The following is a 23,013-nucleotide window of genomic DNA, read 5'->3' on the forward strand; positions in this document are numbered from 1 at the left end:
ATGTGTAAGTTGGATGAGAAAACTTAACAGTAATGGCAATGTGCTGAAACATAACTTTATATTTCACTGTTCCAATCACAAGAATTGACCCAAACTAACAGAGGTCAGTAGCTCAGAGCTTTATAAATTGTAATTCATGTGTGTTTCAGTCTGCAACATTACAGATATCGTACACCTTCTTACCTACTTTACAGACTACACGACTGAACTTGCATCGAACATTACACTTTTGCAATGAGCTCATACTGCTCTGACTGCTCTGATATTTTTCAATGTCCTTTATTGTCTGCTTCAGTTTGCTGCTGATATCACCCAATGCCCACACCAAAGAAATATGTGGCCGTGGATTCTGCCAAATGATCAAATGATAATTAAATAATTTTGTTTAAATTTGGTGACAAAATTAGAAGTGTTAATATAAAGTTCTAGTCATTTTAGTCTCAGAGAGATTCCTGATTACTTCTTCATTACTGATATTTCAAAGTAACTACTATTAGTATACATATAAAAAGCACCAGCTTCATTTTTCCATTGCCATTAGCCTTAGGTAAATTTCAGACAATTCCACCGTAGGGATGAATTGGCAATTGAATCTTTCTTTTGAAGCAAGGTGCTAGATTTATCTGTTCGTATGAAATTATGTGAAATCAAGGAAAGCTGCATGTTCCATATTATCTTATCACTCATCCTAAACACTCAAAAAACGCATAACTTACATCCATTACCTTGTAAAACTCAGGAAGACCATGTAATCGATATACTTCATCTACCATAAGTATCTGCTTACTTATCTGCAAAGAAAATTGAGGGTAGTGAGCAAAGATACATTGAAGCATTATGCATATAAACACAAGATGGTACTAATATATACTGTAAATACCTCTGGCAAACCAGTTCTTGTAACTTCTAATGAAAGAAATGACCGCGTACAATCGTCATTGACAAAGTGCTCCCACTTATTGAACTCCATCCAGTACCTTCATTCCAAATGTATAAAGCATCTCCATAAGTGACAATGAGACAAATAAGCACAAAAAAGAATACTGTGCGAGTGCAACCATAATTCTGCACAGGAGATTATCCACAGAAGGGACAAGCTATTAGTCACTAAGCAGCAAAGTTCTTAGAAATGACAAACCGTTGTTGCGACTGGAACTTTTGGCAAAGCATTGCAACGAAGGAGTCAATTTGATGCACCTGAACTGCAACAGGTCTTCCTAAGCTTACATGAAACTCCCTGCTCAAAAGCACTTTCTCAAGCTTCTGTTCATCCTTGCACAATTCAGAAAGTGCATAGTCTGCATCAACAGCATAAAGATCCGGAACAAGAGATGCAGCTCTTTTCATAGCAAGGGCTAGCTGTTTCTTTGCATCTGAAGGTATGACAACTGCATAGGACAAAGCTTATGTATTAGCGAGGAGCAGTTTCTAGATTTTAAAAATGAAGGTTGCAATCCTAGCTCTACAAGTGCGTTCAGTAAACGTTGCGGCAGTTGTACCATATGATGAGCACAATTTTGAGCCAAACTGTGTGACTAATAGCAGACCTCCCTGTTGTAATTGTAATGTTGTCCTAGACGTCTCAGTAACAAAATATGTTACCTCATTCATCCTATAAATTTGATCTTATATATCTTATTGCACATTCATCGCATCAAAGGACGACAGCACTTGTAGCGCGGCCAAAGAGCAAAAGCGCATACCAGGGATATAGACATGTACAGCGTAGTTGCCTTCCACATGTGGGAAACTCCGGACACGACTCCCCTGCGCCATCGCCGAGTAATCTGCAACAGGTATGATCCCCAGATACCGTCAGCGAATCAGCAGCAAAGGTTCGAAGAGAAGGGGGCGCGAGGAACCATGCCTACGAAGTTGGGGGGCTGGAGGAGGTCGAGGGGAGGTGGAGGGAGCAAGGCCGAGGCTTCTGGAACCTCCGGGGCCCCGGCGGGGGCGGCCGCCGGCTCGCCGCCGTCAGAGTCGGAGTCGGACGCGTAGTTCGCCATGAGCGCGTCCATCGGTGCCTGGGATGGAACCCACACCAACGGCTTCCTGGTCGGGTCGGGGATCGCGTTCTAATTGGAGAAGGCAGGAACTATTTGCGAACAGTGTTTGTGCCGTTTCTATTAACGTAAAATAGTCATTTTGTCATTCAACTTTATCCGAGGGTTAAGTTCGTCCCTCAATATTTATTTTTATTTTTAAATTAAACTTATCCTTCTTTGTGTTGATGTGGTGCTCCATATTTGCCAAGACTAACATGAAAAGTCCATTTTGCCCCCTCAACATTTACTTTTATTTTTAAGTCAAACTTGTCCAATGTGTTGATGTGGTGCTCCATATTTGCATGAGACTAACATAAAAAGTCCGTTTTACCCTTGGCTTCTTCTTTCCTCAACTTTTTGTTGGATGCGCACCATCTTTCTCAGCAATTTCCTGTTAATTACTTTAAAACCAATATTTGGCTGCTGCAAGCAAATCAGTGTAGTAGCATGCATGTATTTGGAAGTTGTACATCACAACCGTGTTTAATTTGGAACGTAGAATTTTATTGGGCCATGCATTGCATTGTATCACGGACGCTCAGAGAGTTAAAATAAAAGGATACTTCAACACCTACGAGAGACAATACAAGCCAGCAGATGAAACCATGGATCGATGCATCCTATGATTGATTGATGGTAGCAGCATAATTATGGAAATTAAGAAGGGGAAGAAGCTAAGGGCAAAAATGACTATTTGCATTATTCTCATGGCAGCATGTAGCACCACAACAGTACAAAGGACGAGTTTGACTTAAAAAAAAGTTGAGGGACTAGATTGGCCGATTTGAAAGTTGAGAATCCTTAGGCAAAGTTGAGGGACTAAGATGTTATTTTACCTTTTATTAATAAAGCAGGAGAGTCAAAAAGTCAGCCAAAGTTGGCCTTGTACAAGAAAAGGAGAGGCGAAAAAATGAAATCAAAAGAACGACAATACATTAAGGGTTGTCAATTAGCGTTGTCAGGTGCCGAGCACCGACCAAGCCCTAAGCTCTTGCTTCCTCTTTGATTTTGCGCAGCAATGCCTCTGGGGATAATTCTTTCCTAGCGAAAGTTCACGCGTTTCTCTCCTTCTAGACCTCCCAGTTGACTAAAAGGAGCAGTGATCTGAGCGCCTTCCTGGACACACCTTGCTGATGGCCCATCTACCAGTCGCGGACCGATTGGGTGGCTTGCCAGCTTGCCACATTGAGTTGCGGGTAGGGGATCCACGCACTAATGAGACTCCACAACCTCGCCGTGTACCGGCATATGACCAGTAGGTGGTGTGCCATTTCCGGTTTGTGACGACAGAGCGGGCATACAACATTCCTCGGCCATCCTCTAGCCGCCAATCTGTCTGAGGTCCATACTCTATTCTTGGTCACCAGCCACGCAAAGAACTTACATTTTTACGGCATCCACGGCTTCCAAATGAGGAGTTTGAGCTTCGTTTTGATCGACCCAGCGAACTGAGCCTAGTAGGTCGAGGACGCGGAGTACTCTCCCAAAGTGGTCCATCTCCATCTAATGGTGTCCGCAGAGTTAGGGTCTAGCTGAACATTTTGGGTGACGCCCCAGAGCTCTACAAACTGTTGGATGTGGGTGACAGTGATGTTCGAGTTGGTATTGATATCCCTAATCCATTGATTGCCTATGAGAGCATCCCGTAGGCATCTGTTTTTCTGCTTGGAGATAGCAAAGACATCCGGCACAATGTCCTTGGGCCGACGGCCTGCCACCCAGCCCGAGTGCTAGAACGAGATTTCGGCTCCATTCCCGATTTGGATTTCCGTGGACGCTGCGAATAGTAGCTTGTCTGTCTCGTAGCACGGCGTGCCCAAGCCAACCCAAGGCTTTTCTGCACCGTCCATTCCTGCCAAAGCAATCGCAATTTGAGAGCCCTTGCAAACTTTTCAAGATCCAATAGGCCAGCACCACCCAATTCCGTTGGTCGAGCGACAGTCGGCCAATTAACCTTACATTTCCCCTAAAGATGTTCGCATCACCTGTCCATAGGAACTTTTTCATGTAATTATCAACTGATTCGAGGACCTCTTTCGTAGTGCTCAAGGCCGTAGGTAGGTAGACGGGCTCTAAGGATAGAATTGATTTCATGAGCGTTACCCGTCTTGCCTGCATCACGTTGCAACTCCCACTAGCCCGACAACTTTGTTGCAGCTTTGTCCGCGAAGGGCTGGAAGTCAACTTTCCGTAACCACTGGACAGCTAGCGGGAGCCCAAGGTATTTGATCGGGAAGTGCACTCTGACGGCAGGGAAGCCGGCAAACACTTCGTCGAGGTCGATCTGCTCATAGCAAATTGGCACCACCGATGTTTTGTGCACGTTTGTCTTCAGGCCTGTTACTTCCCCGAACAAATGCAGGAGGGATTTGAGCGCTTCCACTTCATGCTTTGCCGGTTTTAGGAAGATGATGGCGTAGTCCGCGTACATGGAGACACGCAGTCTGGTTCTGTCCCTTGACACCCTACTGAGAAAGTTAGCGGCAGTGGCCAGGCTGAGAAGCCGTTGTAGCAAATCAATGACGAGGATGAAAAGGAGCGATGAGAGCAGGTCGCCTTGCCGAAGCCCACAACCGTGAGTGATTGGTGGCCCTGGCACCCCATTGAGCAGGACTTGCAATGTAGCAGTAGAGAAAGTCGCAGCCACCCAATTCCTCCATTGGGCCGGGAATCCCATTTGTTGAATTAAGGACAGCAAGTAGTCCCACCGCACGGAATCAAAAGCTTTCGAGATATCCAACTTGATGAGTAGCATTGGGGTTTTGTTTATGTGATAGCGCTTTGCCATGTTGCGTACGTAGATGAAGTTATCGTGGATGTTGCGTCCTTTGATGAATGCGCTCTGGCTTTTGGAGATGGTCTCATTCATTGTCGGCGCCAAGCATAGTGCCAAGTCTTGGCAAATAATTTAGTCACAATTAGGCTGATCAGCCTATAGTCAGTGATCTTGTCCGCCCCATCTTTCTTTGGGATTAACACTATGTTCACAGAGTTGAGCAGGTCCATATTGAGACATCTCAGGTCGTGGATGGTGTTGAGAGCTGTGACAAGTTCTCCTTGAATAATCTCCCAATAGGATTTGAAGAAGTTTGCCGTGTATCCGTCTGGACTTGGTGCCTTGTCCGAAGGCGTGAGGGAGATTGCCCTTAGGATCTCATCGTCAGAGAACAAGGCAGCCAGGTGTTCGAGGTTGTAGCGCTGAATGTTTATGGTTTCCCAGTTGAAGTCCCGCGTCCGTGGCGATGGAGTGCCCATGATGGAGGAGAAGTAATCATTTACTAATGCAGCCTTGTCATCATGGGAGGTGGCACAGCCGGCCTCTTTCTGTAGCTAGTGAATGCTGTTTTTTCTTCTTCGCGCATTGACCTTGGGGTGGAAGAATCTCGTGTTCGCGTCCCCCTCGTGTAGGTTGGTGATTCTTGACGCCAGCCATTTCCTCGCCCTCTCGATAATAGCCAGCCCCATCACCCTCCTTTTAAGCCCTTTCCACAAGAGGAACTCCAGAGTGGAGAGCTTCATGTCCTCTTGAGCAATGTCAAGGCGGTGGATCACCTCTAGGACCATGTGCAGTTTCATCTTGGCGTCAGAAAGGATTGATTGGCTCCATTTCCTCAAATGCCTAGCCGTTTCTCCCAGCTTGTGGTGGAGGAGGCATGAAAACGGTCGAAAATGGTTGGAACGAAATCATAACGTAGAAAATGAAAGCGGGACGATCGGGATTTTTCCACATTTATGAAAATAAACTACTACAAAACTGGTGAAGAATGACATTAAAATTAGTTGAATATGACAACTTTTATATTTTGCTAAAAATGGGAACGGTCGAAAATGAAATCGTAGAAAACGAAAGCGGTCGGTTCGTATCCCGACTGTTTTCATCCCTACGGATGGGTTGAGTGTGTAGCGATGGCCGCTGCCAGACCGACCGAACTTCGTCCATGAACCCTGGGATCTTTGTCCAGAAAAGAAATTTTCGAAGCGGAAAGGCCGCGGCCGCCGAGGGCTCATCAGGTTGGACAGTAGCAGAGGGCAATGGTCGGAGAGGGAAGCGACCAGAGCTTGTAGGCCGTGGTGCTCGAAGGCAAGATCCCAATGTTCCTTGCAGAACACTCTGTCTAGCTTTACCAGGGTGAGGCACCGCCTCTCATTGCTCCATGTGAACTTGCGGTTTTGAAGGTGGATTTCGCGTAATTCACAGAAGGACAGTGCCGCTCGAAATTGTCGCATTCTATGCAGGTTTAGGTTTCGGTTGTTCTTGTCTCGTGCACAGTAAATCAGGTTGAAGTCGCCTAAGACCAACCACTTGGTGTCGCCGCTCGGTTTGGTGCGCCTCAGCTCTCTCAGGAACCTTGCTTGCGGTTGTCTCGTGCCGGGCCGTACACGCCCGTGACGAGGAAGGTGGTGCCGCACTCCTTTAAAACTGCTGTGGCCGTGATGGCGAACCGACGAATGCTAATGTTCTGGAGTTCGACATGGTTATCATTCCATAGCAACAGGATGCCTCCTCTCGTTCCCTCTGCAGGCTTATGGGTGAAGCAGTTGTGTTTGTATCCTCCTAGAAAGGAGGCCATTGCGCCGTCAATGGAAGCCAATTTTGTTTCCTGGAAGCAGGCGAGGTGACAGAAGGTCTCTGTCATCATCTCATGTACAGTTATGCAACGGGCTGGGCTGTTAAGCCCTCTCACATTCCAGCAGATAACCTCGAGGTTTGGAGTTGTCATTTAACAGATTTGCGTCGCAGCAAGTAGAGGCCGCCGCCCCAGCAGCCGGGATGCAGAAGCAGTTGACGAAGATGACATGAAGTTCAAGAGCCACACATATTGAAGTTCAGCAACAACAGCAACAAGCAAAGTCTCAAGCAAGCAGCAGAAGAAAAGAACGCAGTGGTTGTGATACATAGGCGAGTTGTTGGGGGCCTGTTTGGTTTCCTTTACTTATCCATAAGCAACTTAAAAATAAGTAAATAAGTTGCTTATAACCCAAACACTCTTGCTTATAGAGTTGCTTATGCATAAGCAAATAAGCAAGTTTTGAGTTGCTTATGGTTGCTTATGGGGCACTTTACTCCTCTTACCCTCATTCTCTCTCCTCTCTCCCCTTTCTCTCTCCTCTCTCCCGGAACTACTCTGGCGCCGCTTCCGCCCGCCGCCGCCGCTCACGCCCGCCGCCACCGCTCCCGCCCGCCGCCGCTCGCGCCCGCCCGCCGCCGCTCCCGCCCGCTGCTCGCGCCCGCCGCCCGCCGCCGCTCCCGCCCGCCGCCCGCCGCCGCTCGCGCCCCGCCGCCGCCGCCTCTGTACTAGGAGCTGGTAATGGTTGGGGGTAGTGGGAAATGGGATGGCAGGAGCAAATATGTCATATGCAATCAGATAAGCAACCCAAACCAAACACCTAGACTTATAAATAAGCAACTACAATTAAGCAAATAAGCAACTTATAAATAAGCATCCATAACCAAACAGGCCCTGGGTCGCCTGTGGAACAGGGGCAGCAGCATCGGGCAATCATACATCATCATCGGCGAATCCTGCATTGATGTCGTCGATCCCGACACCCGCCAGCTGCATCATTACCTCGTCCAGCTGGGTGGTGAGTTCGTCGTGGATGCCGAAGAACGTGGAGAGCGCGTCGATGACCTGCGGGGCAGCGGCCCGCTGTACATGGTGATGTAGTCGATCAGCACCTGCTCGATCGGCTTGCGCTCGTCGTCGGTGAGGCCCAGTTGCCGGCACAGGTTGATTTGGGCCTTCTTCATAGCCGGAATGGCCGGCTTCTTGGTCAGGTGGGCGCTGCGCAGGACCTTGGACATGTCGTAGGTTCTGCGGCGTCGAGGTTGGGCCCGGCGCGGTCCTTCCGGCTCGTCGATCAGCGGCGGAGGGGGCGTGGCGAAGAAGACGTCCAGCCCCATGGCTGTCTCCTCCACGACCAGCCGGGGTTGCCCTGGTCGTCGTGTCGCCCTGCTGGGAGGGTTCCCTGCGTGGTGGATCACTTGAGGCGGCGCCCGGCAGGCGCCTGGCGAGCGCGGCGAGGCCGGGAACCCTAGGGAGCCGATAGGAGTGTGCTCCTCAGGGACCAGCGCAGCCATGACGTGCGTCCTGTCGAGTGCCACCGCCACCTGGTCGATGTTGGTCGCTCCCGGCAGCGGCACCTGGAGGGAGTGCTTGAGCCGCCCGAAGGCGGCGGTCACCGGGATGTCCGGTGGTGCTGCGCGGCCCTTGGCGTGGCCGCCGTCCAGAGGCTCGATCGCCTCTGTTGAAGCGGACAGGACTTCATTCCCCCGCCCCGGCAGCGGGGACAGTTCATCGATGCCGAGCCGATCCGCCAGGGCCGTCGCCTTGAGGATGTAGTCCTCCACCGCCGGCACGACGAGATCATGATTCAGCTGCACAGAGTGATGCTTCAATAAGTTATTCACCACATCTTGAATGGAGGCCGCCTATGCCCTGAAAAGGAATTGCAGTTCAGCCGTGCGCCGGGCCTTCAGATCATCGACTCTGGGAGCCTGGCAACAGCGGCTGGCGGGGAGGCGTCCCTGCGGCGGCCACCCTGATGATAGCCTCCCTGGTGGCGCCGTGGGGAGCGGTCCCGCTCCCTGTAGACCGGCTCCTGGCGTGTGCCGTGGGGAGCTGAACCACTTGGCCAGTGTTTTTTGTTGGAATGGGAAGACCGGAGCCGGCTGAACCTCTTGACCTGTGTTTGGTTGAACTGGGAAGACCGGAAGACAAAATTTCAGAATATGGGACTCAAATTCGCAGGATTTGTGACTCAGCTGGCAAGCTTTTCGGAATTTAACGAAGGACTAGCTACAAAGCAGCATGCACGAGTTCAAACGGAGCTTCGCTGAAACACCAGCTCAAGAGCGCATCAATGGCATCGGCCATCACATTGAGGCTGTAAACACGTACTACTACATGCGTAACCGAATCCATTCGTGAGATTGAATCATTAGCGTTGATAAACCATACAAATTCTAGTGCTATACAAACACAATTTATTCCTTTTGGACACCTCTCTGCATTCTTCAGTTCATCCTATTCGTACCGACTACCGTACAAGGACCGAGTATGGGCGTGGTGCTACGCGTGCCAACAGTCGATTCAGATCCGGCCTATACGTGATTCAATTGTCGGTGCTATTATCTACAAGCAGCTTCCACACGGTACAAGAGTTCCTGGACTAAGGCGTGCCTCAAATGAAGGGATCGATCCGGGGGTCATGCTCGCTTGCCATTGCCATCCCAGTGCAGAGGCATGTCGGGCACATCACCTGAAATTTTCACAAGAGATTGATTTGCGGTCAGAATCAGCACTGAGAATTGGATCAACGTCTTCTTCTTCGTACAAAGATATGTGGCTCTACTACGTGTTTGAGAAAAAGAATTGGATCAGGGTGTAAGAGACCAACTTACCTTTCCCGCACCTGAGCAATTCGGGCATCTCTCTGTCCTTGGAGCGGATAAAGGCTGATCGCCATCACTGAACGTTGAAACCGGCTCTGTGAGCACAAGGGCGCCTGTGCTTGAACAGCGGGCACAGGCCAGGTATCCTACAAGCCACGAACATGGAACTCTCAATATCTAAACAAACAGTAAATTCAGCTTACAGACATTATATAGCTATGAAAAGTATATTTTTGGTAAATAATGCACAAAAGGTTTCTGATGCAGGCCCTTCAAAATCATCCTAATATTATCATCCAAGTGTCTACATCTTTCAACTGCACTAAAACTTCACATCAATGAACTAAAAACAATCCATTTCAGACCTCATGTGAGCTTCAGGCAACGATAGATAATCTTATTGGACTGTGGAGCTGCCAAAGCTTAGTGGCATTTGCAATCTTCCCTAGAAACTGTGTTAAAGTTATATGGGCACGAAAAAGTTTTGGTGAGGAAAACTTACCGGTTCCTAAACAATATTTGCACCGTTTATGCTCCTGCTGCTTCACATTGTTTATCTCAACAACCATTAGGGCGGAGATAACTCCAACTGCTCCACCTGAGAACGATGCCACAATGGGATCTACCTGACTGCAGTACAGGTAGACAAAAGAAGAGAGAGACAATTAGAGTTGTGGCATATCAGTCTTAATTTCCCCAGTTAGATGTTCCTTATAATTGATTAAAGGGTGATGGAATAGTGGTCGTACCTCAACTGCATGGGCAGATGAACGCTGCGGATGAAGTCTTCATAAGATGTTCCGCCTAGACCGAGTTTAAGTTCCAGCTGCACAAGAGCAAACCAAGTTGTTAAGAATCTATGCATTTTGTATGGCAATATAGACAATAAAGGCAACATTGGCGATTCTAAAATTGAGAATTTGGAACTTACGATTGGTGCAAGAAAACCACCAAACACCATTATCCCGGCAATGAGGGTGAAACACGTAGCATAGTAGACCTTTAGATTTGCTGCACTCTGTTCACACGAAGTAAAATTTTGGTACCTAAGTAAACAACCATGCATAGTAGCATCAAATGCAGAAAAGGCATGGATACATACCAGGGGAGGCAGGAATGGAATGAATGATGGAAAATCAGGAAGCTCCCGATCAGGTTCGTCAACTGAAATTCCGAGTTCTGCATTTTTTATTCTTTGTTGTATTCTCAACCGGCGAATCTATGAACAAGACAAATGAAAACCAAGGATATAAGATGCCAAAAATAAACATATGATACTAGTAGATAAACCTTTGGCAACATTGCAACCAGAAGTCACTAGAAGATGTAACTAGTAGAACTCAATCTGATAGAGTGCAGGTAGGTTCACAAGATATGCACATGCAAAGATCAGTGGATGTCTCCAGTTCTCTGATAGTTCACTACTCCCTCCATTTCAAATTATAGATCGTTTTGGCTTTTCTAGATACATAGTTTTTGCTGTGTATCTAGCCATGGCCTATATCTATCTAGGTGCATAACAAAAGCTATGTATCTAGAAAAAACAATACGACCAATAATTTAGGATGGAGAGAGTATAACACAGGTGCCTAGAAGAAAGATGAGCTATAACAAACAGCATCCAGTTACAAACTTACACTAAGCTTGAGACTAATTTCAAATAAAGCGCGACTAGCATGTCCTAGCTCTGAATGTGACCATTTCCACCTTAAACGTGTAGCCGTAGCCTATGATGGTACCATGATATTCAGTATTGCCTCTTTTGACAAACAATTCCGTAGATGCCAAGCTTCCAAAGCTACTACTAGATGGAGTAGTAAGTATATGACAAAGAAGATAAAGTTAACACACCTCCTCCATATGCAAGAAAATCTTGTTTCGGCGGCTTCTAATGTTATCCTGAATCTCCTGCAAATCCAGCTTTGCAAAATCTTGGACTGTCTCAGGCCCCTCAATGATGCAAAACCTGCAAGCCAGGCCAAGCAGGGTTCAACGTTAGCTCCGGCCATCAAAAAATAGCTCCGTCCAACAGAAAACCACACCAGGATGCCATTGCTACATACAATACAAGACTACAAGAGTTCAAGGGCTATTTCAGCAGTTAGATCCAACAAATAGACACAATTTGCTTCGACGCATTCAATTACACTTGGTCGTCGAGAAGATCGAGCTAACAGCTAAACAACAAAGCCATGACTAATCGAGATTCAAAAGCCTGAGTCTAAATCGGTAAGTCATAAAAAACATAGCAGTGCTCGCGGCAGCAGCAATCAAATCACACCCACGAAAAACAGCATAGTTCAATCATAGTCACAGCTCACGAGCAGCAGCAAAACTACCAACTCCTGACAAGAAAGAATGATTACCCTGGCGACCCAGCGGCCTGGTCTTCCCCGACACCGAACGGTGGGGTAGGCGGCGACGAGGACGAGGACGACGGCAGGTCGGGGGAGCCACCGGACGCGGCTGCGGAGGCCGCCACGCGCCACCTGCGTGCGGGCGGCAGCGGGCGCAGCCGCTCTGCGTGGGCGCGCGGCGGCCGGAGCCGCCCGGGCCCGAGGCCGCTGCAGGCCAGCATGCGGCCGGAGCAGAGCATCGCCGGCGACGCGCTCCTCGCTCGAAAGTAGATTTTAGTTTTTTTCTGCCTGTGGATAGAGGATTCGACACCTCGACGGCGACGGATCGGGCGTGAGATGGGTATAGCAGCTTGGATTTGTCGGCAACGGCGAATCGGAGGGTGGAGGCGGTGGCTCTGTGAGTTCTGATCGGTGGAGCGGGGAAGATGAGCGTGGCGGCACCGAGTGGAGCTCGTGTTTTCTTTTTCTAGCCGTATTTTCTGCTATTGGGGAAAAAATGGCGAGTGGGATTGGAGAAGAAAAATATCCGGGATCAGGGGATTCTGATGGCGGGGCACTTGCCGGAGGACACGCCTCCAAAGGCCAACCAGTCCGACCACCGGCCACTGAGCAGTGAGCACTGAGCCGCTAGGCGGTGAGCCGGTGACCACTGACCACCGCACCTGATGGGCATCACCACTCTTATCTTCAAGATTAATATACTCCATTCCGTGTTTTAAATATAAAATGGTACTTAGAGCTTATCACGTTTACCGCCAAAACTTTTTTAATAATTAATGTGCCGCCCAAATTAGTTAGATATGTTGGTAAAATAATATTTTAGAATCGGACTGACCATAGCTAAACTGATAATTTGAGTTCTCAAATTCAACACGGGTGCTTGCATTTTTCTAAATTTATTCCAGGATTTAATTGGCGATATTCTTTCAGTGGTAGGCGACATATCCATCGACAGCGAGACGCCAACAGTGACTTCGTCAATCTCAAGGATTCGCTGGCTCAGTCTTTCGGAGATGCTCGTAGTCATAGGGGTAAGGTTGCGTGCATGCATTCATAGGGATGAGTATGCGTGCATGTTTGTAAGCGTCTGCGTTTGTACAGTGTTATTCGTAAAAAAACATTTTAGAATCAACTAGTAATATTCACGAAAGTGTAAGTATGTCAAGGAAAAGATACGAACAGATTTGTCATGACTATTATTTTTCTATATTTTCAATGAATTTTAAAAAAATAGAGAGAGAAAGTAAAAGATTAAGTAGAGTAGGAGTTGAAAAAAAATATGATTTCGATGATATGGAATGCAGTCATGCTTGACAGCCGTCCCACAACAATTAAAAGATGTTTATATAGAAAAAATGGAATATTCCATTGTATTCTACCTAGTTCTTTGGAATTCTTTTTCTTCATCTCTTGCACTCAAAATTACTCACAGCAGGTAGATCGGGCTATGAACCCAATGTCAACTCAAACAAGATAAAGAACACATCGATCACAAAAGGAGACACGAGATCTAACAAAGAAAGGTACGTATCTATTAAGGAGCCAACATACAGCTAGATTGCTTTCAAGATCGAGATTAAAATACTTTGCTACGAAATCTTCAATACAAATGTCGGGACACACCACATAAACTTGATGCTTCAGGGTGACGCATAGCCACCTATGAGTCCAAAACTCCAAGAGTAACAAATTCAAAGAACGAAACTTGGTGGTGTTTTCAAAACACAAAAGATGGACTTAGTGCTATCACAAACTCTCTCAAAGAAATCTCTCATAATCTCCAATTCAAATCTTGCAATGCATGCTCTAGAGTGGAGGAGAGGTAGAGGAATGGATGCTAGAGAGTATGTTTATCTCAGGTTACGTGGTGGAGCGAGAGAAAGTTAAATAGAGAGGGTGAAGGGGTAAATACCCAACACCAAAACTAATTACTACTTGCAACCACGACAAGTATCAGCTCAGTCGGTCAGGATCAACCGACTTGAAGTTTAAACTCGGGCTCGCACAGTCAAAAGCTCCTTTCAGGTCCGATTTGAGCCGGTGCTAGAAATGTAGTAAAGGATGAATTGGTCAAGTCAAGGTGCGGAGTGTCTCTAGGGAATTGTTAGCAATTTTCTGAGCTTTAGGCTTCGTTTGGCTGTTGAACTCAAATGGCGATGCCTAAGACGCGGCTTAGCTAAGCTGTGGCAAGTTGCAGTGAACATTTTCTACACCAAGCTCTTGGCAAGCTTGCCAAGCTACGTCCACATAAATAGCAGAAGAGACTACGAAGCTGCCAAACTTTGCCTCAGTTCAGTCGGCAGCCAAACAGGAGCTAAGCGTAGGCGTGGCGAGTTTGCGGCATGTTGTGGTTGCCAGCCAAACACAAGCCTTACGACACCTGCACGACATCAAATTCGAATCCCCTATAATGTAAATGAATCTTCTTATTCCTTTTCACTTTGAATCAGAGGAGTCACCAATTATCTTCCAACTAATAGAGGATATGCAAACGGTCCAAAATGCTCCATGAACTCATTACCGCTTTTATTTTAATTGTCATCAATATGCTATAAACCTGACTTAGCAGGACTAATACACTTTGAGTAATCCCAACAACAAATAAAGTGCCTGAAGTGGCTGCGTTTGTGATTGTTTAAGGATTTCAAGGCAGGGCAAACATGTGGAAGCGATCAAGGTACAACTCTGTATTTGTTTTCGTTGAGTCGAAAGCAATTCCGCACGCGCACATCTGTACAGGTTAGTCAAGGTGTTTTGGTTGGTGAAAATGTTACTGACTACGGGCTTAACGACCTGTTTTAAAAAATGACATTACAAATTTAAATCACTGTACCCAAATCTCAAAATTTCTACACGTCAATACTTCACTTTACAGACATTTAAATATGTGTTAATGATGATATAGTCAAGGGCCTAAAAGAACAAGCCACAATAAAATAAATGCAATGTTATTTAAACTTAAGTAAACTTTAGACTGCTTTATTTCATCATAAAGAGTTTTTAAAAAAATGCATATCCAACATATTCTCTTGCAAATATCCGTGGGCTAGGCCAACAACAACACTCATCAGCCAATAGCCCAGCCCACCCAGCCGGCACGGCCCACGAACGAAACGTCCGCTCATCCACACACCCCGGCTCGAACCCTAAACCCTAACTCGCCAACCCCCTCCATATAAACGCCGCCTCCACTGAATTCCCCTCATCGCCGTCAAGCTCTAGGTTTAGAACACCTCGCCACCATCCTCCGGCCGCCAAGCCAGATCTGACGACTAGGTGCATCTTTCTTTCGTTTTGTTCTTCGTTTTTATCTCGATTGGTTAGTCCTCAAAAGGTGTGATGGCAGTGACGACTCTGTAATATTCAAGCTCAACAGACCAAATCACAGGTCTCTCTCCGTACGTGAGATTGATCTGTATGCCGATTATCCCGCTGAACCGAGCCATCTGATTTCGCCTTTCGTTCTCTGGTTTATTTGCAATTTTTCTTCGAATTTTTTCGTTTGTCGATCTCCTTTTCTTTTCATCTGTTGGAGAGGTTGTTGCGATGAGGATAATAAGCTCCCTCTTCTGAAAGAATTGAGGACTCTCGCTGGCAGAATCGAACCAATAACCTTGTTGCCACCACTGAGTAACTGTAGATACCTCTCCAATTTTATTTCTTGTTTTGCTGTCTTTTTTGTGCCTTTTCCCGTCCCTGGATTTGATTTTGGATGGTGAAGATCAACTGATGCATAATCCAACACTTGATCCGAGGCCGGCTTTTGCCGTGCGAATGATGCGTTAACTTTGCATCTGAATCCATCTCTTATAGTTTTATTTTTTTCTATGTCGTTGCATTGTTTTTAGTTGTTTATCTTTGTAGTATCAGATGATGAAACCACGAAACAATCTTAGGACACCTTCTGACACAGTGCTATTACCCTGCCCTGTGAGTGAGAAGGCAATTCTTATCTGATGATACTGCAATTTATCTCTTCCACGTCGCCTCTTGTCTTCTGATTCTGTTTTTCGGTGTTGACATGTTTTAACCAGGAATCTTAGCAGTGGTTCTGTAGGCAGGTCCTTCATCTATGGTTTTGTATACGACGCGATAGTAAGCCAATGATGATTAGCTATACATCTGGAATTACCGTCAGATTTACTCGTGACGAAAATTGTCTGGCTTGCTGAGGCTTATACATTTACTTAGATATTCCTTCTGTTTTATATCTCCTGTATCTGTCATGTCAGTTGTGTCTGCCAGAAGTAGTTTGTTATTAGTCCCAGTGAGGATCTCAAGACCTACCGATAGGAAGTGCCGTTTGACACTGTAAACAGCAGCTGCTTCTTTCTGCTGCAGGTGTCCATCCTTAGACCATAACCTTTGTGGTTTGGTTAATGCTGGAGCTCCCATCTGCAGCTTTTTGATTCAGCTGTGGTGCGTGATTTAAATCGGGTCTCTGAGGGATTATACATAACTGTGTTGATTTATCTAACCCTTTACTGTAATAGAATGAAACTTGGGCTTGATGCCACGTCTCCGGTAGCCAAGAGCATTGACCGGAGATGCTATGATCAGGCCAAAACAAAGTTGTTTCAACATTTCACATGTTGATAGGAACCTGGGGACTGCTTCTCTATTTGTCCACAGAGCCGGTTTCTGTGATTACATTTACTGATTTAACTTCTACATTCTGTTTAAAGTTGATTTTCTATAGGTTTACATTGTATGTGGCGATGATGATAAAGCCAAGGCTTGTTTCTCAACATTCGCAGTAGCCGCCTAAGAGCTTTCGCCCTGCCAGGCTTGAGAGCTAATGCTGCTAATTCCTTCCTTGGATGTCTGAGCCACACTTATTCCATTGTTACCTGTTTTCATTGTCAAGGTCAAGTAGTGCCCTGTTATGTGTTTGTTAGTTTTTCTTTGCTAATGTGGTTTGCAAATGATGATAGATTCTCAAGGCTTGTTTCTCTACATTCGCAGTTGCCGCCTAAGAGCTTTCGCCCTGCCAGGCTTGAGAGCTAGTGCTGCTAAATCCTTCCTTGGATGTCTGATGCAATGCAATGGCAATGTTGTGCAATGTTTTGTGTTTGCTGATGATGTTCTATTTGTTTCTTTTTCTTAAGACGAGTTTGTCACCAGAAAATTTTGTATGCCCTATGATGATAGACCAAAGGCTTGTTTCTCAACATTCGCAGTAGCCGCCTAAGAGCTTTCGCCTTGCCAGGCTTGAGAGCTAATGCTGCTAATTCCTTCCTTGGATGTCTGAGGGCCTGCTGCATTTTCTTTGGATTATGAAAAACATTTTTTTTGCGCCAATCATGTTTCAGGCCTTATGTACAAGTGTTTCAGGGCAGATCAGTGGATTGGCAACTGGGAGCTAAGGGGTGGTACTTATGCTACGGATTCTGATTTCATCAGCATTTTTAACTAAAATGTCAAATGGTAAATGCTTTGTATGCATGTAAATGTTGGCTGTATTATTTAGCTGTTGTAATTGTATCGGTGCCTGTTGTCGCATTCGTAATAAATTGTATTTAATTCGTTCGGCATTTTTGGTACTTTTTTGATGGTGATGAAAAAAAAATCCTTTCCTAGGTACTGACGGGTAATGCTGTGTTTGAGTACACTAATTCACCAATGAAGCCGTGTTTGAGTACACTAATTCACCAATGAAGCCGTGTTTGAGTACACTAATTCACCAATGAAGCCGTGTTTGAGTACACTAATTCACCAATGAAGCCGTGTTTGAGTACACTAATTCACCAATGAAGCCGTGTTTGAGTACACTAATTCACCAATGAAGCTGTGTTTGAGTACACAAATTCATTTGTTTTTGTTTTTTGGTAATTCTTCAGGTTGCCTGATCATTTGTTGGTTTTTTGGTAATTCGTCAGGTTGCTTGTCCGTTGCTCAACGGGTTAGCGGAATGCAATCTAGTTTTAAGCTAGCAGAATCAATATTTTATCTATTAAACAGTTCAAAAGTTCAAGGAGATCTCACAACATGACATTCAAGACTGTCTGAGTGCTCTCTCTTCTCCACACTTACTAGCTTAGCTCGTACCGTTGGAGCAGCTTTTAGCCGCACCGCGCCGGTCACGTCTCCCTTTCGCGATTTCCATTCTAAGCGCGAGCGCATTGCAAGGTCCAAGAGCGAGTCAAGCGGCTTTTGTGGTGGTCTGGTGGACGTGGGTGACCCCCATGTCCCCTCGACTACTCCGTTTGAGTTCTCACCGTCCGGCATCAAATCCGTCGAAAGTGACGCCCCTCCCACGCGCGACCCCGCATCCATCGGGGACGACGCGGTGGACATCGCCATCCGATCCTCCGGCCCGGCTGACACCAAATCGCGCGGAAAGCCGGAGCTGAAAGCACGACCCGCACCGCCCTTCCTCTTCTGCCCGATCGGCAGGGGCGTGCACTGATGCACGACCCCAAGCTGACGAAAAGGAAGGTGCATGCATGCACGCAGCATAATCGGCAGGAAGACGAGGATATCTCTCGGATGAATCTTTATTTTCGCCACTCCGTATGGGCGATGGCGTTCTACCGCGGGCACGGCGTCCCGTGTGCGTGCCGACCGTGATCGAGGGAACTGTCCTTGTTCACCCCGATCGACGCCGAGGTCAAACTTATCGGCCGCGCTTTAGTGCTTACCACTAACTTGATGCCCGTGATCATGGCCGTGCGGCGTGCCGGGCATATCATCGTGTCGCGGCTACTTGATTACGACCTTCGAACACGCCATTGGTTACCACCGCTGTTACAATTGTTTTTTTTAATCTCTGTTTAGGACTGATGATACGTGCTACTACTAACGAGTAGCGCGCAAGTATGGAATGACACAGAACTCGTAGGAGATGTGTTGGCAAGGATGAGATTACGGGTGTAAAAGTGGGCCTATCTCTCTCTTTAAGTTAGTTGTGTGAGACTTTGTATTTGCCTCACATTTCTTTATTCTTCTTAGGCTCCTATCATGCATTACAAGGATAATAGAATATTGAATGAATCAACTCTAAGCAGAAGAGTTGCGCTCGACGTGATAAAAGCTACGTGAGCCGATAAGTCAAAAAAAAACATTTTCAACTTTTAAGAGAAAAGAACCGACAACACACCGAGATTCAAGAACATAGCAACTGACCCAACGAGTCAACATCATTGACCACTTTCATTAAAAAGGCAACAATGATCATATTTTTTAACCATTGGATCTAAATCCAACTATCTAGATTATTTAGTAGTTGTTTCATATTTACGAAAATCATGGTAACAATTATTGACTATTTGAGGAGATAGGATACAAAAGATAGCCAAACAAGAACCTAGTTAGACACAATGGCTTCCATCCTCAAAATAAGAAACCTTATCAACTAGACTCAGTGCCCTAACTAACTAGAAGAAGAGGTCACCGCAGGGTGGCTAAACATCAACGGGGGAATTTTCTAAGGATGGCCCATTTTCATATAAACTCCTTTAAAAAATATATTTAAGCCATACCGGAAGAAGATATTTCTAGATCCTTTAAACTATATATACTCCTCTCTCCCCACCCCGCCTCCTTCCTCTTACTCTTCATTTTTTTAGTCGACTCTACGCAACCACAAGTACAACAAGCACATTGTAACCTACCCGATGACCGTCTCCCACACCCTACCGTCGTTGGTGAGACCAGGCTAGCACCCCTCCTTTTCCCCGTACCCACTTCCTTCCTCCTCTTTGCTGGCATATAGCTCCTTCCTCTTCAACTTCAATGACACTCTGATTGGCTATCAGCCTCATGCCTCCGGCGGCTCCCACCGTCAAATCCATGGTCGTGGCGGTTTCCATTGCCAAGTCTATGCCACTGGTAGTTTCCATCGACAGATCTGTGGTAACTAGCAGTTCCTGCTGCCGAATACGGCGTCGCCGACGACTCTTGATCCCTCCTATCGCCAGATCCGTGGTCATCGGTCACTCCTGGCAATAAATCCATGGTAATCAATACCTCCTACCATCAGATCCACAATCATCGGTCGCTCCTGCAAACAAATATGTGGTAATCGATCGTTCGTCCCACCAGATCCATAGTCATCGGTTGCTCTTGCTGCCAGATCTGCTATTATTAGTCGCTCCCGTCGCCAAATTCATGATAATCGATTGCTCTTCCACCAGATCCGTGGTCATTGGTGGCTCCTGCCGCAAGATCGGGCATCACCAGCTAAACTCATGGACATCAATCGCTCACAATACTTCATCGACCGCCGTCGAGGCGCCGAGATATGAGTGGCTAGCCTCCCCTGCGTCCTCTAAATCCGTCCATCTTAGGTAAATCCTCACACAACCCTAATCTCAATTTCTTTATAAACTTTGCTTGTTGGGATATATGTAATATCTTAGTCACCCAAGATATAAAAAAATCTTCAAAAATTAGTCAAGTTTTCGTATTCTCTTCTCCCTAGCTGGCTAGTTCTCGTCCCCTCTATATGCTTAGTTTCTATAGTAATAACTACTATGGCATTTTCTATTATACGGGGTGTAATACTTACTTCTATATTTGCAAACCATAAAACAATACAAAACACCAAAGTCTACCGAGCGAGATCGACCACCCTCCTGCCTAGCAAACTTAATCTCGGAGGTGGCACTAGCTGATTGAAACTTCATCCATTTGCCGGCAACGGAGCACTCATGTAGACTTTCCGCTCTAGAAATGGCAATGGCTGCCTGTCCTATTTCTACAGTGACGTCGCCACAAAATGGTGGGCGCGTGACAGTAAACTACACTCTGTACCATGCGCGCGCTCACGGGCACGATAGATGCCTAGACGCTTTCAGTGTCACCGCCAAATTCTACATGGACGAACGTAGCCGAGCCACCTTGCACAACCTCGCCATCGAAATCTTGTGCGACTTTGGCAAAGCACATGTCGACACGAACCAACGGACAGCAGCTACTGGATTCTTCAGGTCACGGGCTCACGGGATTCGGAGCCGGCGAGTGGGAGAGCTCTCGGGTCTCGGCAACTAGCGCCAGCACGCACACCAAAACAAAAACAAGAATAAGCTGCCCCCAACGGATAAACGACCAGGCTTTCACTTTTATGCAATTCCAGTGCGGTCACGGAGGAGATAAGCCTGAAAGCTACCTTTGTGAGAGATTTTCAATTCAGTATTTACGCCGGCCGGCGCAAAGCACAGGGAGCATGCACTGATGCACGGTGCGGCAAAGCGGACGCCAAAAGCAGCAGCAGCAGCAGCAGCACCGGTCGAAGCTGATCGCCTCTGAATGGGCCGGTGGCGCGCCATCTCGTGCACTGATTTTTTTTCCCTCTCACCCCGTCCATTACCAGGGCAGCGCATGAGCGCTATAAATAAGCCACGGGGCATCCACTCCTCGGCAACAAAGCACAAGCTGATTTCTTGAAGCTTTCGAGCTCGAGCCAGCAACACAAGTACACAACACAAGAGGTGACGGAATAGAGCAAGCGATGGGGAGAAGCTGTGAGCAATGGCGAGAGCGGGAGCTGGTGCTTGCTCTTGCCCTCCTCGTGCTCGCGTTCGCTCTCGTGCAGTGCGCGGGTGTTGTCGACGGAGAGGAGGGTGAGGGTGGCCGTCCGGCGGAGGCAGAGCCCGCGACGGAGCAGACGGGGCCGCCGCTGCCTCCCGGGTGGACGGGCGACTCTGGGTCCGCGCATGGGTCAACCCCTGGCGGCGGTTCTTGGGAGTATGGCTGGGGTTGGGCTGCCGGGCCTGACGGGAAGGGTGGCGGGTTCGGGTTTGGTTATGGAGGCAGCGGAGGCGAAGGCGGCGGTGGTGGTGGTGGCGGCGGAGGAGGAGGTGGTGGTGGTGTAGGAAGTGGGAAGGCGTTTGGTTTCGGCATTGGTGGGTATAAAGGCCACCATGGCGGCTTTGGAGGTGGTGGCGGCGGCGGGGGCCGTTCTGGCAGCTACGGTGGTGGCTTCGGTGGTGGCAGCGGGGGTGGCGATGCTGGTGGCTTCGGTGGAGGTGATGGTGGTGGGCAGCATGGAGAAGGTGGCAACGGCGGTGGAGGATATGGTGGCGACGCTGGTGGTTTTGGCGGTGGCGGCGCTGGTGGATACGGCAGCTCTGGTGCCGGTGCAGGAGACGGTGGTGAGCCGCATCACGGCCAACCTGGCAGCGGCGATGGAGATGGGGCTGGATACAAGGGACTCTACAGCGGCGGAGCCTGGAGCAAGCGCGGCCACTTCCGCGGCGGAAGGTCAGCGCACAAGGACGGTGGCGGCAACAACTGAAGCTGCCCGTCGTTGTCTGCAACCGTATGCTGAATTGCTGATAACTGGCAATGGCAGAAATATGTCTGGTCCAGAAATCACGGAAATATGTAGCTATGCGCGATGTAGTATAGTGCCTCTATGGTGTTATCAACCGTGCTTCTCGTCACAACGCATAAGCTTCCTTATGCAGAGTGTTGAATACTAGGTGTAAGGAGCTTCAGCTAGTGCAGCAGAGGCTGCAGAGCTATATGATGCTCCTGGGGGCTATGCAACAGATGCTTGGCTGATGCAAGTGCAAATCCCTCCTGTGCCTGATGTACAATAAACCATCAGAGAAGGTATTGCCAATTTGCTACAGAGAAAAATAGTTCCCCCCTACTGGCACATCATATATCTGTATTATGATTATTCATCAAACGTCACTAGAACCGATGAACTGATGGAAAATAACTGGACCCCTGAAGCAGAGTGCTTAGGTTCCAAAATAAAATGTAAGCTTAGTTCCTGCTAAAAGCAGACAATGCTGAGGGTAATGGACTTATGTCAGTTTACAGTGTACACTGGTTTAAATTCAGGAACTTCAGACTTTGCACATAGACATAGGAGCAACTTATATCTAGAATTCTAGATATCCTAATGTTCAAGAAAGCCCAAGGTACTAATCAAGCTTCCATCCAGGATGAAGGTAGCAAGAATAGACAGTATTCCCTTTCTATATCCTAATCCAGGAGACTACCCATAAAGGCATAAACAGACATTCCTGGAAGCTTACAAAGAAACGTCCAGAGGACAACAGCTAGTTTGAATTGATTCTTTATTCAGGGTACTACCTCGTGCAGTACGAGTTAAGAGAATTTATATAAGCAGCTACCATGTTGGATTCTAGGTTCTGACATGCCGTTCATTAGATTAGATAGAAGCTGAACATGGCACTACTGACAAATCATGTATGTTTTTTCAGATCCAGTAGACACTCCACACAAAGCAACAGGTATT

At 47.1% G+C, this 23,013-nt stretch overlaps 3 protein-coding genes and 10 non-coding genes across 13 annotated transcripts; 11 read left to right on the top strand and 2 right to left on the bottom strand.

Annotated features, from left to right (window-relative positions):
- Positions 1-41: 41 nt before the first annotated feature.
- On the bottom strand, positions 42-2,068 carry LOC117844649 (uncharacterized). The gene is made up of 6 exons (XM_034725386.2): positions 1,868-2,068; positions 1,704-1,787; positions 1,139-1,388; positions 881-977; positions 726-791; positions 42-349 (listed from the first exon to the last, which is right to left on the bottom strand). The coding sequence occupies exons 1-6, from the start codon at positions 2,016-2,018 to the stop codon at positions 146-148; spliced, it is 852 nt and encodes a 283-aa protein (XP_034581277.1). The 5' UTR covers positions 2,019-2,068; the 3' UTR covers positions 42-145.
- Positions 2,069-8,958: 6,890 nt separating this feature from the next.
- Positions 8,959-12,306, bottom strand: LOC117841637 (protein ORANGE, chloroplastic). The gene is made up of 8 exons (XM_034722088.2): positions 11,808-12,306; positions 11,293-11,407; positions 10,544-10,660; positions 10,373-10,459; positions 10,191-10,267; positions 9,944-10,071; positions 9,451-9,587; positions 8,959-9,308 (listed from the first exon to the last, which is right to left on the bottom strand). The coding sequence occupies exons 1-8, from the start codon at positions 12,035-12,037 to the stop codon at positions 9,231-9,233; spliced, it is 969 nt and encodes a 322-aa protein (XP_034577979.1). The 5' UTR covers positions 12,038-12,306; the 3' UTR covers positions 8,959-9,230.
- A 2,830-nt stretch (positions 12,307-15,136) lies between these two features.
- LOC117841795 (small nucleolar RNA Z107/R87) lies at positions 15,137-15,245 on the top strand. Its single transcript, XR_004637378.1, has one exon. It is a non-coding gene; the product is annotated as a small nucleolar RNA Z107/R87 (small nucleolar RNA).
- An 89-nt stretch (positions 15,246-15,334) lies between these two features.
- LOC117841822 (small nucleolar RNA R30/Z108) lies at positions 15,335-15,432 on the top strand. Its single transcript, XR_004637402.1, has one exon. It is a non-coding gene; the product is annotated as a small nucleolar RNA R30/Z108 (small nucleolar RNA).
- Positions 15,433-15,507: 75 nt separating this feature from the next.
- LOC117841800 (small nucleolar RNA snoR31) lies at positions 15,508-15,602 on the top strand. Its single transcript, XR_004637382.1, has one exon. It is a non-coding gene; the product is annotated as a small nucleolar RNA snoR31 (small nucleolar RNA).
- Positions 15,603-15,660: 58 nt separating this feature from the next.
- LOC117841791 (small nucleolar RNA snoR31/Z110/Z27) lies at positions 15,661-15,762 on the top strand. Its single transcript, XR_004637374.1, has one exon. It is a non-coding gene; the product is annotated as a small nucleolar RNA snoR31/Z110/Z27 (small nucleolar RNA).
- Positions 15,763-15,895: 133 nt separating this feature from the next.
- LOC117841798 (small nucleolar RNA snoR77Y) lies at positions 15,896-15,978 on the top strand. The gene has a single exon (XR_004637380.1). It is a non-coding gene; the product is annotated as a small nucleolar RNA snoR77Y (small nucleolar RNA).
- Positions 15,979-16,059: 81 nt separating this feature from the next.
- Positions 16,060-16,248, top strand: LOC117841783 (small nucleolar RNA Z112). The gene has a single exon (XR_004637367.1). It is a non-coding gene; the product is annotated as a small nucleolar RNA Z112 (small nucleolar RNA).
- A 54-nt stretch (positions 16,249-16,302) lies between these two features.
- LOC117841801 (small nucleolar RNA snoR2/U65) lies at positions 16,303-16,453 on the top strand. The gene has a single exon (XR_004637383.1). It is a non-coding gene; the product is annotated as a small nucleolar RNA snoR2/U65 (small nucleolar RNA).
- A 58-nt stretch (positions 16,454-16,511) lies between these two features.
- On the top strand, positions 16,512-16,630 carry LOC117841817 (small nucleolar RNA SNORD14). Its single transcript, XR_004637398.1, has one exon. It is a non-coding gene; the product is annotated as a small nucleolar RNA SNORD14 (small nucleolar RNA).
- Positions 16,631-16,717: 87 nt separating this feature from the next.
- On the top strand, positions 16,718-16,838 carry LOC117841815 (small nucleolar RNA SNORD14). Its single transcript, XR_004637396.1, has one exon. It is a non-coding gene; the product is annotated as a small nucleolar RNA SNORD14 (small nucleolar RNA).
- Positions 16,839-16,934: 96 nt separating this feature from the next.
- On the top strand, positions 16,935-17,053 carry LOC117841819 (small nucleolar RNA SNORD14). Its single transcript, XR_004637400.1, has one exon. It is a non-coding gene; the product is annotated as a small nucleolar RNA SNORD14 (small nucleolar RNA).
- Positions 17,054-20,983: 3,930 nt separating this feature from the next.
- LOC117864779 (uncharacterized) lies at positions 20,984-22,401 on the top strand. Its single transcript, XM_034748877.2, has one exon. The coding sequence runs from the start codon at positions 21,250-21,252 to the stop codon at positions 22,033-22,035; it is 786 nt and encodes a 261-aa protein (XP_034604768.1). The 5' UTR covers positions 20,984-21,249; the 3' UTR covers positions 22,036-22,401.
- Positions 22,402-23,013: the final 612 nt, after the last annotated feature.

The sequence above is a fragment of the Setaria viridis genome, chromosome 1, assembly GCF_005286985.2.
Source record: "Setaria viridis chromosome 1, Setaria_viridis_v4.0, whole genome shotgun sequence".
NCBI lineage: Eukaryota > Viridiplantae > Streptophyta > Magnoliopsida > Poales > Poaceae > Setaria > Setaria viridis.

Coding starts and splice junctions, on each gene's coding strand:
- LOC117844649 (XM_034725386.2), bottom strand. CDS start 2,018: ATGGACGCGCTCATGGCGAACTACGCGTCCGACTCCGACTCTGACGGC. Junction 1,788..1,867: donor CCAGCCCCCCAACTTCGTAG/GCATGGTTCCTC, acceptor TACCTGTTGCAG/ATTACTCGGCGATGGCGCAG. Junction 1,389..1,703: donor TGTACATGTCTATATCCCTG/GTATGCGCTTTT, acceptor TGTCCTATGCAG/TTGTCATACCTTCAGATGCA.
- LOC117841637 (XM_034722088.2), bottom strand. CDS start 12,037: ATGCTCTGCTCCGGCCGCATGCTGGCCTGCAGCGGCCTCGGGCCCGGG. Junction 11,408..11,807: donor CAGGCCGCTGGGTCGCCAGG/GTAATCATTCTT, acceptor CCTGGCTTGCAG/GTTTTGCATCATTGAGGGGC. Junction 9,588..9,943: donor CAAATATTGTTTAGGAACCG/GTAAGTTTTCCT, acceptor CGTGGCTTGTAG/GATACCTGGCCTGTGCCCGC.
- LOC117864779 (XM_034748877.2), top strand. CDS start 21,250: ATGGGGAGAAGCTGTGAGCAATGGCGAGAGCGGGAGCTGGTGCTTGCT.